General features: G+C 38.9%; 1 protein-coding gene across 1 annotated transcript in view; it reads right to left on the reverse strand.

Annotated features, from left to right (window-relative positions):
- The window catches only part of EDC4 (enhancer of mRNA decapping 4), a 76998-nt gene extending 57675 nt beyond the window's left edge, over positions 1-19323 (reverse strand). Inside the window, exons 1-7 of the mRNA XM_063438696.1 lie at positions 19174-19323; positions 15607-15757; positions 15066-15174; positions 9791-9890; positions 8248-8434; positions 5901-6051; positions 1667-1771 (exon numbers count right to left, since the gene is read on the reverse strand). Coding sequence (XP_063294766.1) covers positions 1667-1771; positions 5901-6051; positions 8248-8434; positions 9791-9890; positions 15066-15174; positions 15607-15757; positions 19174-19252 — 882 coding nt within the window. The 5' untranslated portion in view covers positions 19253-19323. The remainder of the gene's footprint in view (positions 1-1666; positions 1772-5900; positions 6052-8247; positions 8435-9790; positions 9891-15065; positions 15175-15606; positions 15758-19173) is intronic.
- Positions 19324-23884: the final 4561 nt, after the last annotated feature.

Below are 23884 nucleotides of genomic sequence, written 5' to 3' on the forward strand. Positions count from 1 at the left end.
CCCCTTTGTCAACTGTTTTCCCAGATGGGTTATCGAGAATCGATAATCGAGAAGTCGTCCACCAGTAGAAATTACTTTACGCTGAAGACCAAACTTATTAATTGGTCTAGAAAGGACGTTTTTCTGTTCCATGCTGCTAAAATGTTTTTCTGTAAAGGCTTCATCCTTGCCCTGGACCAGTTTACTGCTGGAATTGCAGTTGTAAAGAGGCCTAAAAGCTCAGTGCTTCCCTTATGGAACAGATCTTCTGTATTTGTAACTCCATAATGGATATGAAGATTTTCCTCATATTCTCTTCTGAAAAGAATATCATCATCTGGACAGAGTCTATGATGAGACCTAAAAACTGAATAGATCACGTGGGAACCATGTGTTCCACTGAAGCATAAAGAGGGAAGAGTCAGGCACACACGAAAACCTCTCTTAACCCTGGAGCAGAGTTATCCTCAGTCTCAGCCGAATCAACTTGCCGCTTTAAAAACATAGAAATGTGAGTGCCTATCTTATCCTGCCATAGGCAGGCAGAGAACTGGGGACATTCAGGCAGATTACGGTTTTATAAATTAGAGAGGAGGAGCTTTACTTTTAAATTTCTAAGTGTCTGCCTGCCTTTTATCGTCCAGACAGAGGATATTCATGCTGTTGTGCACGGCCTCTAAACCAGAAGGAAAGGATAAGTATAAAATATGTAATCTGTATGTAAAATGCTGTATTTCTGAATCTTTTTTGATTCCTCTACAGAAATCTGGGGGGTTTACAGTGCATCTACAGATGGACTGAATTGATTTTTTTTTTGTAGTGGTCATGATTTTTAAGAGTGTACATTTACAATTCATGGGACAAATAAAATTGAAAATAAAAGTAACTCAGGTCTGAATACCTCTTCTTTACTGCAAATATGTGGGAAACCAGTAAAGGAGTTGAGATTACAGACCCAATCTTGGCCCTTAACATTTGTTTTCTAAACATATGCCATGTCTGTTTATAACCGCAATAAAGGATGGAATGCATGCTGTAACTGCACTCATGGAAAACAACAAACAAAATGAAACTACTCTGCTAACTATAGAAGCCAACGTTTCAATTCTACAAGCTTACTAGATAGCCTAAAACAGGTTTTTCATGAAAGTGAACTTCCTCAATATCATGTCACACAAGTAGAAGTGGTAGGATTAAAAGTACCAGTGAAGCTTCCATTCATTTTTTGTCGAACTGCTTGAAAACATATTGACAAAAACTGTTGGGATTGCACTCATTCTTGCACCATAACCACTACAATAAGCGGTAGAGGTTATGGTGCTGGAAGAAGGCTCTTAAAAAGGCCTCATAGAAAAACTAGGGGCCTTTCTCTAAAAGTTAGGGGACAATTATCATACTCAAAGTTCCATTACACAAGTTGCCATGAAACGTGGGATAGGTGGTCTAAAAGTTGCAGTGAGTTTTGCCTACCACTGCAGTTTGTAATTTAAGTAAGGAAACAGGAAATATTGCTCCAAAACATATTGGAGTATAGGTGATTGGAGTGACACTTTAATTGAAAAAAACAATTAACATTTTTATCAGGTCACACTACAGTAAACTTTAATTTTTTTTCCAAAATGGAATCAACACGTGGAAGATATACAGATGAAAGCTAAAGTATCAATAAGATTTATAAAAGATGTACCCCAGAATGTCCTTTCACAACAATAAATCCTTCTTTGACATCAATAATTTCTGTTGGCCATGTACTGTGATTTCCTCTTACGATCTCCAGATCCCATACTTCAGCCTGAGAAGGAAACAAAGTGAACAGTTAATTAAAAAAAAAAAAAAAGGCATATATTGGAATATAGCTGTAGTAACAATAATCTCTAAGTAGTAAACATAATTTGTAAAAGGGCAATTTCTAATTTATTTTTTGAAAACCCTATTGAAAGACAAATTACAACATGCACTATGTGGCCAGAGTATGTGGACACCAGACTATTACACCTAGAGGAACGTCTCATTCCAAAATAATTAATATTAATATGGAGCTAGCCCCTCTTTTTGAGCTATAACAGCCGCCACTCTTCTAGGAAGGCTTTCAACGAGATTTTGGATTTTGTCTATGGGAATTTATGCCCATTCAGACAAAAGAGCAATTGTGAATGATTAATCACTTCAGCAAACATGTTTCCACTGCTCCAGCAGCGTTATGCTTTGCACACCTCCAGCTGACGCCTGGCAATACACATGTTGAAGGGTAGCTTGTGTAAAGATACTAGTCCATGGAAACCCATTTTGTGAAGAACTTGACACAGTTCTTGTTCTAATGTTGCTTCCAAATGCAGCAATAGATGACAAATTTAACTCACTGTGCTTCAGCACTCAGCGCACCGAACAGTTAAACTCTTTGAGCTCTTCAGCAGGATCCATTGTACTGCCAATGTTTATCTATGGAAATATTATGGCTATGTGTTGAATTTTATACACATGTGAGCAGTGGTGCGGGTGAAAATCTGAACTGAATTAGTAGGGATGTCCACATACTTTTGGACATATAGTGTTTTTTTGTCTCCATTATATATACTACATCTGGCAATGTGTGGAAAATATACTGTTATTATTAAGCCCGTCTATGTTTTATAAACAGTCACGGGAAGTGGTCATCCTTATCCTTTCCGGTGTGTCCAACTCGTCTGGTTACAATTACATGTTTGTTAGTCCACTCATTGTACAGCGCTGTGGAATTTGTTGGCACTACATAAATAATAATAATTAGTTACCTCCTAATCTTGTGAAGCTTTGGTACTGTTGAATTGTGCCTGTTGCCATGGTTAGCCACGATCAAAGGGACACTATAGGCACCAAATCAACCATAACATTTACAAGTCAAATCACTTTGTTTATACAGCCCTAGACACACCTCCCTGTATGTGACTTACACAGCCTTCCTACACACTTTCTGTAAAAAATCATCTATTATTGCAAATTCTGTTTAAATTTTTAATTTTGTATCTCCTGCTCTGTTAATAGCCTTCTAGACACTGCAGGAGCCTCCTGTATGTAATTAACATTTAACGTACAGATCAGGAGATAAAAACGTTTAAAGCAAGTTAACATCTGATTGAAAAATAAAGTATTATTTTCAGGTAGGCTGTGTCAGTCACAGACAGGGGAGGTGTGGCTACATAAATCAGAAATAAAAGTGATTTAACTCCTAAACGGCAGCGAATTGAGCAGTGAGACTACAGGGGCATGAGTTATACACCAAAAGTGATTTGCTGTTTATAGTGTCTCTTTAAAAGAACACTAGAGCCAACCCCCCATTAAAGGGTTTAAAGCCCTTTCTTTCACTTACTAGATTCCTACACTTAAGTACCTCTGCGTTGGATTAGTTTCCTCCTTCTGCTGATGGAGGACCTAATGTGCATGCATGGCGAGTGTCGCGCTCACCTCAGGTCTTCGCCATAGAAAAGTATTGAATCAATGCTTTCCTATTGGGATTTTCAAGGTGCTGGATATCCTCATGCAGAGTGAAGATGTCCAGTGTTGTTTCATGGAGTTAAACGATGTGAAACTGCATCAAGCTCATCTAGTGGTTGCCTTGTAGACAGCCACTAGAGGCAATCATAACCCGGCAATGTAAACATTTTAGTTTCTCTAAGGGCTAAGATTGATAGGGACACTGTACCCAGTGCACTTTAATGACATGAAGTAGTCTGGGTGCCAATAGCGTCCCTTGAAGATAAATATATTCTTACGTTCAACAATTTTCTTTTTCTGGCTTCATGCATGGAAGAAGATCAAATAATTCCATACTTTTTGCTTTTGAAACAGACTAAAGGTCGCATTATTTGGGGCCCTTCTTATAAATAATAATTTTTCCTTTTTTATTTGTCGTCAGTGAGCAAAGCTAAACTAATTGCACATGTTCCCATGGATTATAGCCAAGTAACTACATATACATTTTACTTACAATCCAACTCCCAATATATTTTGAATGAGCAGGTTGGAACATGTACAGTACACTACATTTCGCTTGAAGGGAAATTGGCCTGTGGCAATCCCCAAACTTTCGGATAAATTCGGTGGACTTTTTTTCCCCCTAAGATTCACTGAAGTGTCAGTGTGTAGAAAGTGCAATATTTGAAACAATATATATATAAATTACCTTAACACAGGATTTTACATTTTTGACAGAATTGGGATTATTTACTAAACTTAGTAGTGAGGGGAATCCAAAGTGAATTTCAAATTAAGGCCAAGATAGCCGACCTGAAAACAAATCTCTAAACCATCTCCGCTTCCAGTTCCAGATGACGGTTTGCATATTTTTTCACCTTATTATTTTAAGCCCATCTCCTTAGCCGAGTGGTACTATCTAACCCAGGCTTCCCCAAACTCTGACCCCTCCAGATGTTGCTGAACAACTGGGAGTTGTAGTTCAGGAACATCTGGAGGGCCTGAGTTTGGGGAAGCCTAATCTAACCCATTTGGCATAACAGATTGTGTCAAATATCTTTGGATGCACATTTTATGGTCACACTCAGTATCTAAAAATACAACACTGCAGAAATCAGACTATAATTAATTCAATTTCAGCTGGGATAATAAAACGGAATGTAACAGAATTTCAGGATCACTGTTATTGAAGTTGTTCTCTTTCTGTATCATTGTGCTGGGTGCAAATTTCCAAATGTTTAAACTTATCAATTAACATATCCTGACTGTCGCAGGCAGAATCCCTGTCATGTTAGTAAAAAAAAAAAAAAGCTAAAAAAACTTAGTGTACTAAAAAGGCGCTTCCAAAAGAAACGATTAAAAATAAGCTAATTCTCTAAGCTGCTCCCCAAATTTATGTGTCCTTCTTACGTAAACAAAAAAGTATACTTAGGCACTTTGACATAGTACACATTTGAAATGGTTCACATAGTTTACTGTCTGATAAATTGGCACTTTTAAGGGATCACATTTGGAACCAAGTGCTCACTTTTTAAAATGTGGTATATAGCATTTTGGCAATTTAAATGTTTGTATGAGCTCTTAATTTCCGTGCCTGTGCTCACTACTTTCACCACCCCTTGAAAAGTACCATGTTAATGTTGGACACCTGTGCTTGCATGCTTTGTGTATTATTTTGCTTGTGTCACTGAAAGCAGAGTGGTGAGCTTTTGAAGGATAGTCTTTTAGCTGTGAACTTAATAAACGTAGCCCATGAGTTGAAAACATTTAAAAATCATGCCAGGAGATGTACTCGCAGAGAGGGCTATGCCTAACCTGAAGGAGAATGAGGATGGGACAATGTTTTTCAGTCCAGTGTGCAAGATATTACCTGAATAAATCTCTGGAAGTCCCAGAAGGTCCCTAGTGGCAAAGGTATGGGGATAAAAATCAGGACAGGTCTGAATCACATGCCAGGGACCGGCTGCATCCATTCCTATAACAGGGACTATGTAAACATGATAACCACTATAGCTTATTCTAGTGGTTATGATGAAGCCTGGACAAATGCCTAGTTAAATGCATTAACATTGTTAGTTTCCAAAGTGTCCCTTCCAAACTTCCAAACATGTTTCAAATCCAGCTGCTACTTAGGAATTCATTTCATTCTCAAGTATTTTTTAGTACTTTTGCATTTATTTTTTTATTTTAACTGCCAATAATACCAATGGACTCTTATCAAAATATGCAACATGAGTCCGGGTCACAATCTAGTCTATTCTGTTCTATTGTTGATTGCTCACATAAAGGATGTTTTGTGAAATCATGTTTTGCAGTTTTAATTTCAATATTAGGTTATCAGACGTTAATATTGCTGGCAACTCATTCCTCTCTTGTGGAATAGCCTTCCAAGTTCTCTATGTTAATGGCAACACTAGCACACAAAGTTTGAAGGTCATATAAAATAATTAATTCCCGCCAATATTTCTTACCCGGTCTTCATGCAACAGAGCAATAGTCTGGCTAGCATCCTCCTGGCTAGCATCTTCATTTTCTTCAGGGATGTATGGACACCAAATTATTCTTCGTAAATTATTTAATGGGGTATCATCTGGTCTCTGTAAGTGCACTAGAATCTCATCTCTTAAGTTAATGTTAAGCACAAAACACATCAAAGAGGAAGAACATTTTAGACAGCACAGACTATATTTATCAAAGGTTGGGGAAACTATATATACAAGAGGGGATCATTCAACTTCACTCTATTCATTAGGAGCCACCAGAAGGCTCTGAAAACTGAGTGTACACATATATATTCACTTCATCCAGTATATCAAAAATACTACACTATATAAGCATCATTCTCTGGTTGTTTAAATTTTGTATTTTTTTTATTACCTCTGGATTACCCCCCCACCCAAATGGATCAAGACCCCTATATCCTATCCACATGTGGGCATTATACCACCCAGGTGTACTTAATTGGAGCTACACATATATATTCACTCCATCCAGTATATCTAAAATACCACAATATATTGGTGTCATTCTCTGTTTCTTTTATATGCCTCTGTATTACACCTCATTGGATCAAGACACATACAGCATCCACAAGCAAGGAATATACAGTCCAGGAGTACTAAAGTGGGCTAATTATCAGCTTCACGCACTGTAAATGTATTTCCTTCAATCATTTACATACTACACTATATCCTATCCCTTGCCCTCTCTTCTCGTTGCATATCAAACTGTATCTGAGAACTTTGCCAAGGATACCCTTTTCTTTTTCCAAACCACCTCCCTCATCACACAACAAGCACCAGAAACTGAACGTTCCTTATCTAGAAACTTTTAATTGTATGGACTTTTTAAGCCTGGAGATCAACCGCGGCAGTCGCATGTCAGGGTAGCTCCTGCTGCATAGACAATACACAATACACAAAGGAAATACACTATGCACTACACATCTAGAGACCATACGAAAACTGCAATATAGATGGTACATGGTTCCAGAGAAGTTAGCAGCGATCTATCCAAACTCGCCCAACATATGCTGGAGATGTGGAGCCACGGAAGGCTCAATGAGCCACATATGGTGGTCATGCACTAATATTAAGCGATATTGGAGAGAGATGGAAATCATAGCGGGAAACATACTAGGTAGAAACTGGCCTCTCGACATAGAACAAAGCATTTTTTTTCATGATACCAACCACCTTAAGTAAAACAGAAGAAGGGCTATTATTCCACTTGCTCATAGCAGCTGTAACACTCATAGCCAGGGCATGGAAGTCAAAGATAGCACCCACGAAAGAAGCCCTAATAGACCAAGTCTCCCTTAACTGGAAATATGAGCTGATGGCAAACAAATACCTAGGTCCGAGGAACCATATTGGAAAAGCGATTGAGGAATGGAAGGCATACATAGGAAAGCACCACACGCATCAAGACATAGGGAGCAGAGGGAGTAGCAAAACGGAGGGTGGAACAGAAAGGGGGCTAGGAGCCACAGAGGATAACAAATAACGACCAGCGTAAAAGCTAACAAGGAGCGGAATCGCACCATGGGATAACCAAGCCAAATTGTAAAGGAACAGACGTGTCCTAAGTGTATACCATAAGATAAGGGGAAAAGAGCTTTGGAGTAAAGGAGGCTATGACAAGGTGGTAAACTGGGTAAATAAACTGTATATAAACTATGTATATTCCCTATGTTGTAACGAGATGTGCCTGCATTAACCCCCCTTTTCATTCTGTACCCTGGCGGGCAGGCGCCGAAAACTAAACAATGTGAAACACCAATAAAATCTACTTTACAAATTGAAAAAAAAAATAGAAACATAGGACCATTCGGCCCATCTTGTCTGCCCAATTTTTTTAAATACTCATTAGTCCCTGGCCTTATCATATAGCTAGGGTTGCCTTATGCCTATCCCACGCATGCTTAAACTCCTTCACTGTGTTATCCTCCAGAGCTTCAGCTAGAAGGCTCTTTCATGCAGTTGCAATTCCTGATATTTTTAAACCTTTTCCCCTCTAATTTAAGACTATGTCCTCTTGTTGTGGTAGTTTTTCTGCTTTTAAATATAGTCTCCTCCTTTACGGTGTTGATTCCCTTTATGTATTTATATGTTTCTATCATGCCCCCCCCCCCCCCCGTCTAGTCTTTCCTCCAAGCTATACATGTTAAGATCCTTTAACCTTCAAAAAAAAAAAAAAAAAAAAAAAAGCTGCCTGGCTAGCATTAGGAAATTCATGCATCGGGCGGCAGGAATGACCAATTCTGAGTTATAACCACTAAAGGTTTATCTACAGCACCAAATATACACAAAAGGATACTGAATTTTTCCATTCTCCATTGTAAGTCGCCATACAAAGAGGTTACCAGCTTCATCAAGACACGCAAGTTGGTTAGAATTCAGATGAGCAAACGCCAAGTCAGAAACTGTTCCCTTGATACCCTTCAGCAGAATTCGCTCAGCTGTTGTGACACTTAACACTCGAACCATAGCCAAGCCATTGGCACCTATTTAGCAGAAAACAGACGTTCCATTGTGTATGTTGGTTACAAATTGAAATACCTGCATATACTAAAATCTGTGCATCTAGTGAAAAGCTATGAGATCTATATAAAATATATATCTGTGTGTGTGTGTACATACACACACACACACACACACATACTTTGTTTACAAAACACCACCTACATTCTTGTGTGGGTTTTACTGTGATCCATGCCCAGAGTGACAGGTGTAGATAAAAAGATAGAGACAATAGCTACATTCTGAAAGTGAAACTGCATAATTAAACCATGAGAAGTCATAAAGTGAACGGCTCACTGCATTTAAAGTTTGTTCCCAGTCCGCCCAAGTTAGAAAAGAGCAAACTATCGGCAAAAACACAAAGTATGTTTTATGCTGATTAACAAGCTATAACCATTCCTAGAAAAAACATGTAATAAAAAAGGAATACATTTCCACAAATAGTCAAGGCTTAAATCCATGTGTTGGAACATTTCAATATAACATCTTTAAAAATAAAGATTTTTTTTAGAGAAACATATTCCTTGTGTAGACCTCCTTTATACGAACAGAAACAAAAAGAAAATACAATATCCATTGACACTAAAACCTTAATTAAAGTCTAAGCACCAAAACCCCTTCAGCATTACGCTGCAAAACTTAACTTTTTTTAATCCATTTTGTGAATGCATGTTAGTGATAGGTTTCCTATAAAGCCTTGGATTGGAACAGAAGTAAAGGGGCAGAGTACTGAAGACTATGGGGGTTAACACGTACATTATCGGTTTAACCCAGTCAGGTAAGACAGAGTCCAGGACATCCTCACACCATAACATTAGCTGTGTTATAACTCACAAAAATATTTACTGTTCTTTCTGATAGCATGTACAACTGTGCTACTGGATATATTACAGGTTAGAAGGGAGACACAGAAAAGGGATACAAGAATGTATGAACCAGAATAAAGGAATACTTTAAAATAAATAAGGTGGTACAGAGGAAGCGGGTTTAAGATTTAGAATGTTGCCAAATATTTATTTTTAATTGTACAATATTGGGCATGTACAAACAACAAATTATTTAGGCCAAACGTTATAAAATACATAAATGTTGCTATGATGTCTGTAGTATTTCTTTAACCCCTTAAGGACACGACATGTGTGACACGTCATGATTGCCTTTTATTCCAGAAGTTTGGTCCTTAAGGGGTTAAACATAGCACGTGCTTATATATATAAATTTCCCATTAGAGATAGCCCTTTGATAATAAAAAGCTTTTTTATTCTAAGGTCAAGTGAAGAAAAAAAATAATACACAATTCCGCACATATATGTTACAATTTTGTTAGCAATTTCTCATACCTCTGGTAGCATATGCAAGATAGGAGTTGGAAACCGCTATTAAATTTCCATAATAGTATTTTTGTTCCCAGTCATATTTTGCTACAGGCTGTATTTTGACCTGCAGAGAGAAAAAAAAAAAAATCAGAACCACAAATATTAAACATCACACTGGTTGTTCACTAAATCTAAGCGGGGGAAACAAAAGTTATCTTAGAAATTTTTTACATTTTGGACGAACATTTTATAATCCCCAGGTCATTCCTTGAATATATATATATATATATATATATATATATATATATATATATATATATATATATATACACACACACACACACACACACATATACATAAATACAAATCCACAATCCCAGCACTCAGGTTCCCTGGTCTTTAGTATGCCCCAGTGCCAACTGCAGCCATAACACAGAAATGAACACGAGTGCACTCTGAGGTCTGTTGAAAGTATAAAGTTGATGCTTTTATGCAACACAGTTTGATCGACGTTTCAGTCCCTACTGACTTTTATCAAGACAAAGTGCTAAGTGCAAAATAACAGTTATATATACACATACTGTGATATCATTGGAAGGTGAGAAGGTGAAAGCGAGATTCGTGATGTCAGCCGTAACGTCTCGCTATTCAAAAAACGCCATCCAGCGAAATGTGAATTACAACGCAAATCCGTTAAGACTTGCATAGAAGTATTAATGAATTGATGAAAAAGTGTTGAAATCCTATACATACAAGGTACGGAGAGAATGAGGGAAGAAATTTTGCCAGATAGGACACACAAGTATGAAAAAGTAACGAATGCCCACAACGTGAATACACGAAAAAGTGATGATGGTCATATGACTATAAATGCTCCAATCAAGCTAACAATTGCAAGGACATTCTCACCAGTTTCACTATATATATATATATATATATATATATATATATATATATATATATATATATATACACATATATATATATATATATATATATATACACACACACACACACACTCAAGTATCTACGCATATTCTAGCAATATAGCAATAAGTAAATGAGACAATTGCAACAAAGTTTATAAAATACAAAAATGATACAGAGTAAAACGGAGCTAGCGAGCAGTCGCTCCTACTGAGATATTATCTTCTGGGTAGAAAGCAGTATAGACGTTTTTTCTCATTTAGTCCATTAGGGCCAAGGTGCCCAGGGTGTAAACCCAAAACGCCTCTCTCCTCAATAATTGTGCATCCCTGTCTCCACCTCTTGGGGATAAGAGAACATGATCAATTCCCATGGCTCACAACATAGGTAATGAGTGTTCAGCCTCCAGAAAATGTTGTGCCAATGGGGTATTAGAAGACCCAGTAGTCAAGGCAATATGTATCGCTGATCGATGTCCCCGCATCCGTTCCCTCAAGTCATTTCAGGTTTTCCAATATAAATTAGCCCGCACGGGCATGATCTCCTATAAACCACATGTGTTGTGGTGCAGGTAATCCTGTTTAATTTTGAACATTTTCCCAGTATGTGGGTGACAGAACATGTTCCCTGTAATCATAGAATTGCAGGCTGTGCAACTCAAGCACCTATAACATCCTCTGGAAGTATACTGTTGTATATGGCTGTGCTGATCTGTGTGTACTAATAAAACTGGCACTTCGATGGGGGCGCCTATGGTCCCCATGTACGCGAACGCATTCATGTACAGACATTATTGCAAATACATCCTGAAACAATATGGTGTGCATATTTTGATATTTCTATGGTTTATGAATGATATACTGCTAATTTGGACTGGAAGTGACTGTAGTGTACCATACACAATCTCAACAAGTGACCTGGTACATAACAATTGGGACATTTTGAAAAAAGATCCCTCACTTCCAACTACTTTTGGTAATAACCCCATTATGAGCTATTGGAGGGGGAAGGAACTTACGAAACTTGTTAGTAAACACAGATTAGCACAGCCTTATACAACAGTATAAAGTACCAACTTCCAGAGGATGTTATAGGTGCTTGAGTTGCACAGCCTGCAATTCTACGATTACGGGGAAAACGTTCTGTCACGCACATACTGGGAAAATGTTTAACATTAAACATAGGATTACCTGCACCACAATACATGTGGTTTATCGGATATCATGCCCGTGTGGGCTAGTTTATATTGGAAAAACCTCAAATGACTTGAGGGAATGGATGCGGGGACACCGATACATATTGCCTTGACTACTGGGTCTTCTAATACCCCATTGGCACAACATTTTCTGGAGGCTGAACACTCATTACCTATGTTACAAGTCATGTGAATTGATCATATTCCCCTATCCACAAGAGGTGGAGACAGGGATGCACAATTATTGAGAAGAGAGGCGTTTTGGGTTTACACCCTGGGGGCCTGGCCCCTAATAGCCTAAATTAGAAAAACCCTCTAGACTGCTTTCTACCCAGAAGATAATATCTCAGAAGGAGCGGCTGCTCACTAGCTCCATACTACTCGGTATCATTTTTGTATTATTTTGTATAACGTCATTGCAAATGTCTCATTTACGTATTGCTATATTGCTTATATTGTAGAATATGCGTTAGATACTTGTATATATAGTGAAACTTGGCTTGGTGAGAACGTCCTTGAAATTGTTAGCTTGATTGGAGCATTTATAGTCCTATGACCATCATCACTTCTTCGTATATTCACGGTGTGGGCATTCGTCACATTTTCATACTTGTGTGTCCTATCTGGCTACATTTATTCCCTCCTTCTCTCCGTACCTTGTATGTATAGGATTTCAACTTTTTCACTTCATTAATACTTCTATGCAAGTCTTAACGGATTTGCGTTTTCACTCATAGGGTTAAATTTGGCCGGATGACGTTTTTTGAATAGCGAGACGTCACGGCTGACATCACAAATCTGGCTTTCACCGTCTCACCCTGTATATATAACCGTTATTTTGCACTTCGCACTTTGCCATGATAAAACTCAGTTGGGACAGAAACATTGGTGTTCAAACTGTGCTGAATAAAAGCATCAACTTTATACTTTTAACAGACCTCAGAGTGCACTCGTCTTCATATATATTATTTCATTCTAAGTATATTTTGAAATTAATTCATATGTAAATAATATTATAGATAGATCGATGAAATACTATCATAAACTTTATACTTTCAACAGACCTCAGAGTGCACTAGTCTACGTTTCGACCCCAACCTGGGTCTTTTTCAAGATCGAAAAATATGAAAAAGACCTATGTTGGGGTCGAAACGTTTTATCGAGACAGAGTGTCAATTTTTGCTAATATGCAATAAATAATACTTTTTTTTTTTCACAAAAAAACCCGTGAGTGCACCTATTTGACTTTGAGACTTATCTACTAAACGCGTTAGCACCAGGGTATGTAACATATTGTATTACAGAAAGGCGAGTGGATATATATAAATAAATATATATATATAATTTCATTCTAAGTATATTTTGATATTAATTCATATGTAAATAATATAGATAGATCAATGAAATACTATAATTCATAAAATCCCAACGAAGTACCACCCCTATATCTGACCCTGTAATTTTCCCAAACCTTGTACTTGATGCTGTTGTACTCATGAGACTTCACTGAACACAAATATGAATGTTTTAGAGCAGGTAAACATATAATGATGATGTCTTTGTGTAAAAAAAATGTTTACAAAAAAAATGCAAAAACCAAAGATGAACAGCAACTTTGGCCAGGGTTTATGACTAACTTGCTAGTAAAAAGACTTGACATATACCATTTTTTTTAAATACCCTGGGTTGTCTACTTTTGCAAATGTTTTGCCATGATGGGGGTAATTTCCTGGGCTGCCATACTGTCTCAAAAGCAAGATAGGCCCCGCAAACCAATGAAGCAAACTTCAATGTGTAAAAACTAAATTTAAGTTCCCCCTGTAATATTCAAAAACACCATAACAAGGGATGCATCATAGAATCCAAATAGGTGCATTCAAAAGCTAACAGCACCTATTATGACATTAAAAAAATGCCATGCAATAAAGTTTACTAATTTCTCACACTTATTTTTAGATTGTATTCATATTAAATTATGTTTTATATAAATATTTTATGTGAAATAAGGGCTCTGTTTCTCCTGAACAAAAGATATACAACAAGTGTGGGTGCACTCAATATGAGAGAGGTAAATTATGGTTGAACAGACATATAATTTAAATTCTAGGTTTTTGTTTTAATTAAGTTGGACATTTGCCACTGTTCTTAAGAGTTTTATTATCATATATATATATATATTTTTCAGATGAGTGTGTCAACAACCACAAAAGCAGAATACACAGAGCAGCCAAGAAAAAATAAAAGCAGTATTACATTACGTAACCACGGATATTAGCTTTAGCTTTTTCTATGTCGTATTATACATCTGCTTGATATTTATTTTATTAAACTGCACAGGATAAAAGGTGTGTGCTATCTAGAGAAGGCTTGACAACTTTCCTTAGAATCTATGATGATGTAGGGGTGATTGTGAGCTACGTGAGAACAGCAGCATTAATGATTCTCTCTTAACAAGCTGCTGCCATGACCCATTGCAATATAAGGCACCTATGACATAGGAGGTTAAGAAATGAAATCATATCCACACACAGTCTATTACAGCCACTGCACATGACAAAGAAGCAGGGATAGCAACATGTGCTGATAGAAGCACTGATCAGTGATGCTCTCTCACAGCACAATAACTAGTCAAAGCAGTCACAGATGGCATCACTAATAAAATTAAGAATGGGGATTTCCACAGCCATCATCGTTTCTAAAAATAGCAAGATAGAAAGCAAAGTGCAAAAAATGCTGGATGTGTTGTGTGTCACATAAGGGCACAGATCTTAGGAGATAATGTTGGCCTTTTAAAAAAGAGGTCCAAATTTGAGTTTACCTCAGGTAGAGAGCTTCCAGCTAGAGGAAAGGCAAGGAGCAGTGTCTGGCGAGACCCAGGTAAAGAGTCAAACAAAATGGCTTGACTACTTATATTGGGGAGCACTCCTGGCATGATAACCACCTTATAGCATGCTATAGCGGTTATGGTTTTTGGAGTGTTCCTTTAATTTGTTAAAATCTTAACTAACATGTATTGCTTTCTCAGCAACACACCACATAATGCAATGATGTCCATAATTACGGTGCCATATACGTATTCTTGATGAATTGTATCCATACCATTGTTATAAAATACTGTCTATGTTGTACAATAAGCTAAAATCTGAAGCTAAATGAAACCAAGAAACTTGATGTTACCTTGTTGCTTCCTCTCGCTTTACTGCATATATTTGAGTCACTGCTAGCTACAATTTCAACATCTTTTCCTGTGATCTCGATGGAAGAACTGTCATCTCCAGTCAGGCAGCTAGAAAAATACAGAATATGGATGATATTAACTTAATTCTGGGAAAAAAAGCTTTCAGAAAAAAAGGTGGTTTGTTTTTGTTTTTTTAAATCTACCTGTCCTCAAGTTCTTATTTCTAATGTACTCAAAGATATAAAAAACCTCAGATAATTCATTACATAATTCTCCTTTAGTGAGGTTGTCATAACATGTTCAGATTTCTTAGACCCATGGGTTCCTTTAACAGATTAGATCTTTATCAATCTAAGAAGCCAAGAAGAAATACATACATACATAAATGGTTCATTACTAAAAAAAAAAAAAAAAAATTATATATATATATATATATATATAAACATTAAATGAAAGAAATGCTATTTCATGTCTAAAATACCCTGCATTTTGTTTTTCCTTCCAGCCATATATTTTCCCAGTAAAAAGAAATCCACTCACATTACTTGTCGGTCTAATATGTTGACTATGGGAGCAGTTTTAACACATGATTCAGGAAGCAAGGCATGGGCTGCAACAGGATCTGGAATAAGAAGCCCATTGAGATCACCATTGAAGGCACTGGGTTTCCTCTGGTTTTCACTTTCAGAATCTGCAAATAAAAAATGGAGAAACTGAAAATTCTGGTAATAGTAGTAACAAGGTGTAAAAAAAAAATTGCTTAGTCACTCTACTGTGTGTACATAGATTCACAACAGAATTGCAAATGTTAGCAAGCAATTATTTTTTAAGGATTCGTAAAGAGAATAATCCAAACACCTAAACCACTACAGCATACTGTGATTGTTATGATGCCAGGAATGCCCTGGCAACGCCCAATGTAAGTTGTCAAATCATTTTACACCGGCCTGACTTCTTACCTTTGGTCAATTGGGCACCAGTCCCTGCCTCCATTACAGTCTTCAAAGAACTAGAGGAGCAGCGCAGAGTTTAGCCCCCTACACTGCAGATCTCCGCTCAGGAGAGTTAATGAGAGCTCCTAAGCAGAAGCTTCTAGCTCTCCTGGCTGCAAAAGGGGAGGCATGGAGCGCTGTCTAGTGGGCCCCAGGTATGAAATCAAAACATTATAAAATGGACCATAGTGGTTATGGTGTTTGGAATGTTCCTTTAATTCTAATAATGGGTTACATACAAGGTACGGTAATTATATTACTGACATTTATTTTGATTGCATATAAAAATGGTGCGATTGTAATTTGTTACAACTACCCTACACAGTATTGTAATTTATGTTTTAACCCTTTTGTGACAAATGTTTTCCAAGATTTAGTGCATGCATGACTGAGGACGTTTGCCACTTTTGCTACTTGTTTATTCCATGTTAAATTTTCACCTTATAATTAAGTGTACGCACATATACTATGCATGGCTTTCTAACACCGTCTATACTGGTAGCACAATATAAGATGTAAGTAACACAATAATAAGTTCAAACGATAAGATTTATGTATACACATTTATATTTCCTAGTTATGCTTGTAGAAATTTCTACACAACCAGTACAAAAAAAAAAAAAAAAAAAAAAAAAGATTAATTTTTTGGCACTAATTATTGATATGCGTTATATGAAAACATTTGACAAGATTCATATGTAGGCACGAATGGTTATTGCAATCACTGAATCTCAAAATGCTACACAAAAGTTTATTATTTGTTGGATGTAGACCACCCACACATGGAAGAGCAGTTTTTCCCTTTTTATTTAAAACAAAATTACCACCAATTTCTGCCAAAACAGCTTGTTATATTTTATGTGCTTTTCATACACACTGCATTTTTGTGATAAGGACCTATCTTGTCCCAAATGTGTATTCTGCTACTGCACATTTGCCACGGATTAAGACAAAAGAGAGTCACATCACCGACATGTCAACTTCAGTGATCTTAAATTCAGTGATATTTCACTTGCATTCTGAAGTTTCATGATGAATGCAACAGGTTTGGCACAATATTTAAGATCCCAGATTTATGCTGCTGTATCTTCTGATTATAGCAATATCACCTATTTATATCATGCAAAAAGCCTGAAGAAAATGGTTCTACTCACCAATTACTTGTTAACACGTCAAAGCAAACGCAACTGAAACAACTAATGGGGTGAATAATGCTGCAGAAGTAAGCAAAATATATACTTAACTCTACAGTGCTTCTGTCTTAGGAGTGGCGTCACCCCTCAAATGTTGTGGGCACGCTTGGGCACATGGCCAAAAATGGAAAAGAGGTACAGAGCGGTATGCAGGTGCCTGCACTTACAGCGCTGAAGGGAATAAGGGACACTCCAGACTCCGAAAACACTTCAACTTGCTGAAGTGCTTTATATGTGAAGAGTGTGTCCTCTTATTTTATTTTACAAAAAGTGCAGATTTCAATATAAATTGGCACTTTTATAAATTAAAGGGACACTATAGTCACCAAAACAACACTGGCTTAATTAAGCAGTTTTGGTGTATTGATCACGCCCCTGCCATTTAGGTTAAATCACATTGTTTATGCAGACTAGGCACACCTTCCTGCATCTAACTTGCAAAGCTTTCCTAAATGCTTCCTGTAAAGAGTAATCTAATGTTTACACTTCCTTTATTGCAAATTCTGTTTATTTTAGATTTACTCATCTCCTGCTCTGTTAATAGTTTGCTAGACACTGCAGGAGCCTTCTGTGTGTGATTGCAGTTTAATGTTTTAGAGCAGGAGATAAAAACTTTTAAAGTATGTAAGATCTGATTGAAAGTGAAACCAATTTTGTTTCATGCAGGCTGTGTCAGTCACAACCAGGGTGGCTAGGGTTGCATATACAGAAACAAAAGTAATTTAAATCCTAAATAGCAGAGAACTGAGCAGTGAGACTTCAGAGGCATGATCTATACTCTTAAACTACTTTGTTAAGATAAAGTTGTTTTGGTGACTGTAGTGTTCCTTTAACCTTGTTACACCGCCTGGCTGTCCAAGCAGACAACTGGTCCTTTTACTTCCTTGTTTGGTTAGCTCAGGGGAGCTAAACTCAAGAGGCAGCAATTGCTCAGAGCACCTGCCTCGCAAAGATTTCTCACTGAGCTGCATTTAGAAGTCTGTGATTGGACAAAGTAAAAGCTAAATTTTAGATTACTCCTTGATTTCTATTACTTACACACTTAATTTATTCAGTTAAAGGAAAACTCCAGTGCCAGGAAAACAATACGTTTTCCTGGCACTGGAGGTACCCTCTCCCTCCCACCCCCCCAATCCCCGGTTACTGAAGGGGTTAAAACCCCTTTAGTCACTTACCTGAGGCAGCGACGAAGTCCCTCGTCGCTGTCTCCTCCTTCGCGCCGCTCCTCCTACTGTCTCCGTCGGCGAGACTGATCCCGCCCACCGGCCGAGGAGACCTAGTGCGCATGCGCGGCAATGCCACGCTCTAGCACAGATAATCTGTGCTATGAAGGAGTTAGTGACCTCTAGTGGCTGTCTAGTAGAGGAGTTAACCCTGCAAGGTAATTATTGCAGTTTATATAAAACTGCAATAATTACACTTGCAGGGTTAAGAGTAGTGGGAGTTGGCACCCAGACCACTCCAATGAGCAGAAGTGCTCTGGGTACCTGGAGTGTCCCTTTAAGATGCTTGCATAATTGCCAAAGTGAATACAATTTTAGGCCAAAACATCCAAATCAGAAACTCTTTGCAACTTAGCCATATTTTCCTGCTCAAATATTTTTGTCTAAAATTTCAAAGTCTAACTCTTTATAATTACATTGTACTTTTTTAATAATATTGAATTCTTCTCGTAATTATTTCTTGGTTGACTACTTCCCACACTTTGCTGTGCGTTACATCCTTGTTGTGAATACCCGTGACTCTACATAAACATTCCAAATAAGATCCATTCCTACCTTCCCCAGTGTTGTCAGAATAGCTGTTCCTGGTGGGGGTTTCCACTTTATTTACTATTTGAAACCAACGATGTGCCAGGCGAGTGATAAGCAGACACTCAGGAAAGTATAGTTAGTGTTTCCTAGTATTTTGTTACGTCTTACCATCCTGTCGGTCCAGTTTTAGGATGTCTCTCAGGTGCTGCGTGGCATTCAGATCAATACTAGAAGAAGAAGAAGCCATTTTCTGATAGCAGCAGTAGCTCCCGCCGCAGTCGCTCTGGGCACCGGTAACAGCACAACACCAAGTCTCCACTTCCGGTCCTCTGAAGCAGCACGCTTTCCGTTCCCAGCCAGAAACAAGAGACGCAGCAGTAAAGTTCCTCTGCAAACCTCTAGGAAAGAGCGTAAACATAGGAATTTTGTTTTGCTCATTATGTACATATAATTTTTAGTTTTTCACCATAATGCTTAGACCACTCGCTAAATATACAGTAATTAGAAATGTTAGCAGCTCCTATTAGATTTGTAAAATTATTCTAATTCTATTCCACTGTGTGTGGCTTGGATACAAGAGAAAATATATGTATTTATTTAGTTATCTATACAATTGAGACACATTCATAAAGTGCACCTGTCATGGAGCATATAGCTTCCTAAAAGATAATCTGTAATCTTGGTCCTAGCCAGTGGCACTATGCCTGGGGCAAGGCAAGTATTGCGCCCCCTAAACCGTGGACCTAGTGCTCCCTGAGTCCCTTAAAGGACCACTCTAGACACCCAGACCACTTCAGCTTAATGAAGTGGTATGGGTGCCAGGTCCAGCTAGGGTTAACTAATTTTTTTATAAACATAGCAGTTTCAGAGAAACTGCTATGTTTATCAATTAGTTAAGCCTTCCCCTTTTTCCTCTAGTGGCTGTCTCACTGACAGCCGCTAGAGGCGCTTGCGTGATTCTCACTGTGAAAATCACAGTGAGAGCACGCAAGCGTCCATAGGAAAGCATTATGAATGCTTTCCTATGCGACCGCCTGAATGCGCGCGCAGCTCTTGCCGCGCGTGCGCATTCAGCCGACGGGGAGGAACGGAGGAGGAGAGCTCCCCGCCCAGCGCTGGAAAAAGGTAAGTTTTAACCCTTTTCCCCTTTCCAGAGCCGGGCGGGAGGGGGTCCCTGAGGGTGGGGGCACCCTCAGGGCACTCTAGTGCCAGGAAAACGAGTATGCTTTCCTGGCACTAGAGTGGTCCTTTAACGGGCGCCTAGATAGCCTTGCTCCTTTCTTTTCCTATCCATCATCTCCGTTATATGCGTGATAGTCAGATAGTTGCCTTTTTAAACATTTTTGAATTCACCTTAACCCCTTAAAGGACCACTCTAGGCACCCAGACCACTTCAGCTTAATGAAGTGGTCTGGGTGCCAGGTCCCTCTAGGATTAACCCTTTTTTTTAATAAACATAGCAGTTTCAGAGAAACTGCTATGTTTATACTGAGGGTTAATCCAGCTTCCAAAATCTCTAGTGGCTGTCTCATTGACAGCCACTAGAGGCGCTTGCGTGCTTCTCACTGTGAAAATCACAGTGAGAGCACGCAAGCGTCCATAGGAAAGCATTGTAAATGCTTTCCTATGCGACCGGCTGAATGCGAGCGCGGCTCCTGCCGCGCATGTGCATTCAGCCGATGACGTCGCAAGGAAGAAGGAGAGGAGGAGGAAAGCTCCCCGCCCGGCGCTGGAGAAAGAGGTAAGTTTAACCCCTTCCTCCCCCCAGAGCCCGGCGGGAGTGGGTCCCTGAGGGTGGGGGCACCCTCAGGGCACTCTAGTGCCAGGAAAACAAGTGTTTTCCTGGCACTAGAGTGGTCCTTTAAGGACCAAACTTCTGGAATAAAACAGAATCATGACATGTCACACATGTCGTGTCCTTAAGGGGTTAAAGTAATGTGTATAGTCTATGAAAAGGCAGTGTTTACATTGAAAAGTCTGCAGGGACAAGTTATAGCACCAGAACCACTAAATTAAAGGACCACTCTAGGCACCCAGACCACTTCAGCTTAATGAGGTGGTCTGGGTGCCAGGTCCAGCTAGGGTTTACCCTTTTTTTTATAAACATAGCAGTTTCAGAGAAACTGCTATGTTTATAAATGGGTTAAACCAGCCTCCAAATCCTCTAGTGGCTGTCTCACTGACAGCCGCTAGAGGTGCTTGCGTGATTCTCACTGTGAAAATCACAGTGAGAGCACGCAAGCGTCCATAGAAAAGCATTGTAAATGCTTTCCCATGAGACCGGCTGAATGCGCGCGCAGCTCTTGTCGCGCATGCGCATTCAGCCGAAAGGGAGGAGAGGAGGAGGAGAGCTCCCCGCCCGGCGCTGGAATAAAGGTAAGTTTTAACCCTTTACTCTCCCCAGAGCCCGGCGGGAGGGGTTCCCTGAGGTTGGGGGCACCCTCTGGGCACTATAGTGCCAGGAAAACGAGTATGTTTTCCTGGCACTATAGTGGTCCTTTAAGGTGTAGTGGTTTCGGTGACTATAGTGTTCCTTAAAATGTAATAAAATACAAAACCAATGTATTTTACCTACACAGACTGAATTCTAAACACATTTATTGTAGTTTAATCCCTGAAGGACGGAGGCAATTGTGCACGTTCTAATCAAAACAAAACTGTGAATTTGCACTATAAGTCTGTTCAACCATAATTCATCTTTTTAATATTAAGGACACTGTGAAGAAATCCTTCTTTGTGTTCGGTATTTCTCCCCTTTTCATTCGGTAGATGTAACTACCGAACAGAGACCACCCCCCTGGCTCGTTAAGTTCAAAGCATACCTCAATTGAACCCTCTACCCGTGCGGCCGTCGTTCGTATTGCCGAACACCACGTGGCTGAGAAAACGGCGGCCATCTTTTTTTGTGCGAACAAAGGCAGCGGGACTTGGTCATCGAGTGTCTGGAACTAAAATCGGACACTCGACTTCCCGAACACCGGTCCCAACATACGAACGCTGGATCTTTATTTCCCGAACAGCTAGAAGAGCGCTGTTCAGTACTTTTGTTCATTCGTATGAGGGGAACAATCGCTGCTAAGAGCCAGGGGAAACCATTCGTGGAATTATTCGTTTTTTGCTACTTTACAAAATGGATCGGCAAAACTACCCAAACTCTTGGAACTGTTTTGGGCAGCAACCTCGCGGTTAGCCGGTCACAAAAGACTTCCATACTTTTTAAGAACCCCTGAACCGATCTGGGTGAAATTTGAATATGTTGGTCACCCAGATTGGGGCTATCAGGGGACATATTATTTGTGGGAATACCATATGCATAAAGGGGTGTTCTAAATATTGGGTAAAATTTAAATTTTTCTGCCTGGAGATAATTAAGGTATTACTTTATCAGACTTGATTATCTCCAGGACTAGGGGAGGGAATTGTATGTTTGTGCTAGGAGTGTTTTATGTTTTCCTTGTAGCTGATTGGATGTACCTTGTCCCTCCCTGTGGGACGTCCCCTTGCACGGGGACTTGCATAAAAGCCAGTGTGTGATAATTAACCCCCTTAAGGACACATGACGGAAATATTCCGTCATGATTCCATGTTATTCCAGAAGTTGTGTCCTTAAGGTGTTAAAAGCCAGTTCTGTTGCACCCTTCTTCTAGACTCCGGCTGATGTTTGGGTATTCGTATGCTTTATTAAGGGAATCATCTTGTAAAGCTATTGCATTTGTATGGATTTCATTTATTTCATCTGCCGAACGGAGAGTTATAATTACTAATGCTCTGGACGTTCGGAAGGAAACCACCGAATGAGGATTGGATATACCGTATATACTCGAGTATAAGTCGACCCGAATATAAGTCGAGACCCCTAATTTTACCCCAAGAAACTGGGAAAACTTATTGACTCGAGTATAAGACTAGGATGGGAAATGCAGCAGCTACTGGTAAATTTCTAAATAAAATTAGATCCCCAAAAAATTATATTAATTGAATATTTATTTACAGTGTGTTATATAATGCAGTGTGTGTGTGTGTGTGTGTGTGTATGAATGCAGTGTGTGTGTGTGTGTATGAATGCAGTCTGTGTGTGTATATGAAGCAGTATGTGTATGTTATACAGAGCCTTGGTGAGGGGTGGGCATTTTTATTATTATTTTTATATTAATATTATTATTGTTTTATTTTTTTTATATTATTATTATTTTAATTATTTTTTTTAATATTATTTAAATGTTTATGTTATTTTTTTTCGTCCCCCCTCCCTGCTTGTTAGCTGGCCAGGGAGGGGGGCTCTCATTCCCTGGTGGTCCAGTGGGATTGGCTGTTCAGTGGAGGGGGCTGGCAGAGAGCGTTTAGTTACCTTTCCTGCAGCTCCTCTCAGCTCCCTTCTCTCACCTCCGGTCCGGTCAGCTCCCTCTGCAAGTCTCGCGGTGTGAGTGCTGCGCGGAGCTCTGACCCCGCGGCTCTCGCGAGACTTGCAGAGGGAGCTGACCGGAACGCAGGAGAGAGAAGGGAGCTGACAGGAGCTGCAGGAAAGGTAAGTTACAGCTCTCTGCCAGCCCCCAACAGGACCGCCGGGCTTTGAATGAGCCCGGCGGTCCTTGCCTGTATTATGGCAATGTAAGTTACCATAATACAGACACTCACTCGAGTTTAAGATGAGTTGGGGTTTTTCAGCACAAAAAAATGTTCTGAAAAACTCGTCTTATACTCGAGTATATACGGTACTAGGTTTCCTTTGAGACACCCACATTTATTATTTATCATTTTATTCAGAAAAAACAGGGCTTTCATTTCACATTTAATATTCATATATGAAACATAATTTAATATAAATAAAATCTAAAACAAAATCAGAAATTAAGGAATTGTTATATATTTAAAGTTCTGC

Source organism: Pelobates fuscus, chromosome 12 (genome assembly GCF_036172605.1).
Source record: "Pelobates fuscus isolate aPelFus1 chromosome 12, aPelFus1.pri, whole genome shotgun sequence".
NCBI classification, from domain to species: domain Eukaryota; kingdom Metazoa; phylum Chordata; class Amphibia; order Anura; family Pelobatidae; genus Pelobates; species Pelobates fuscus.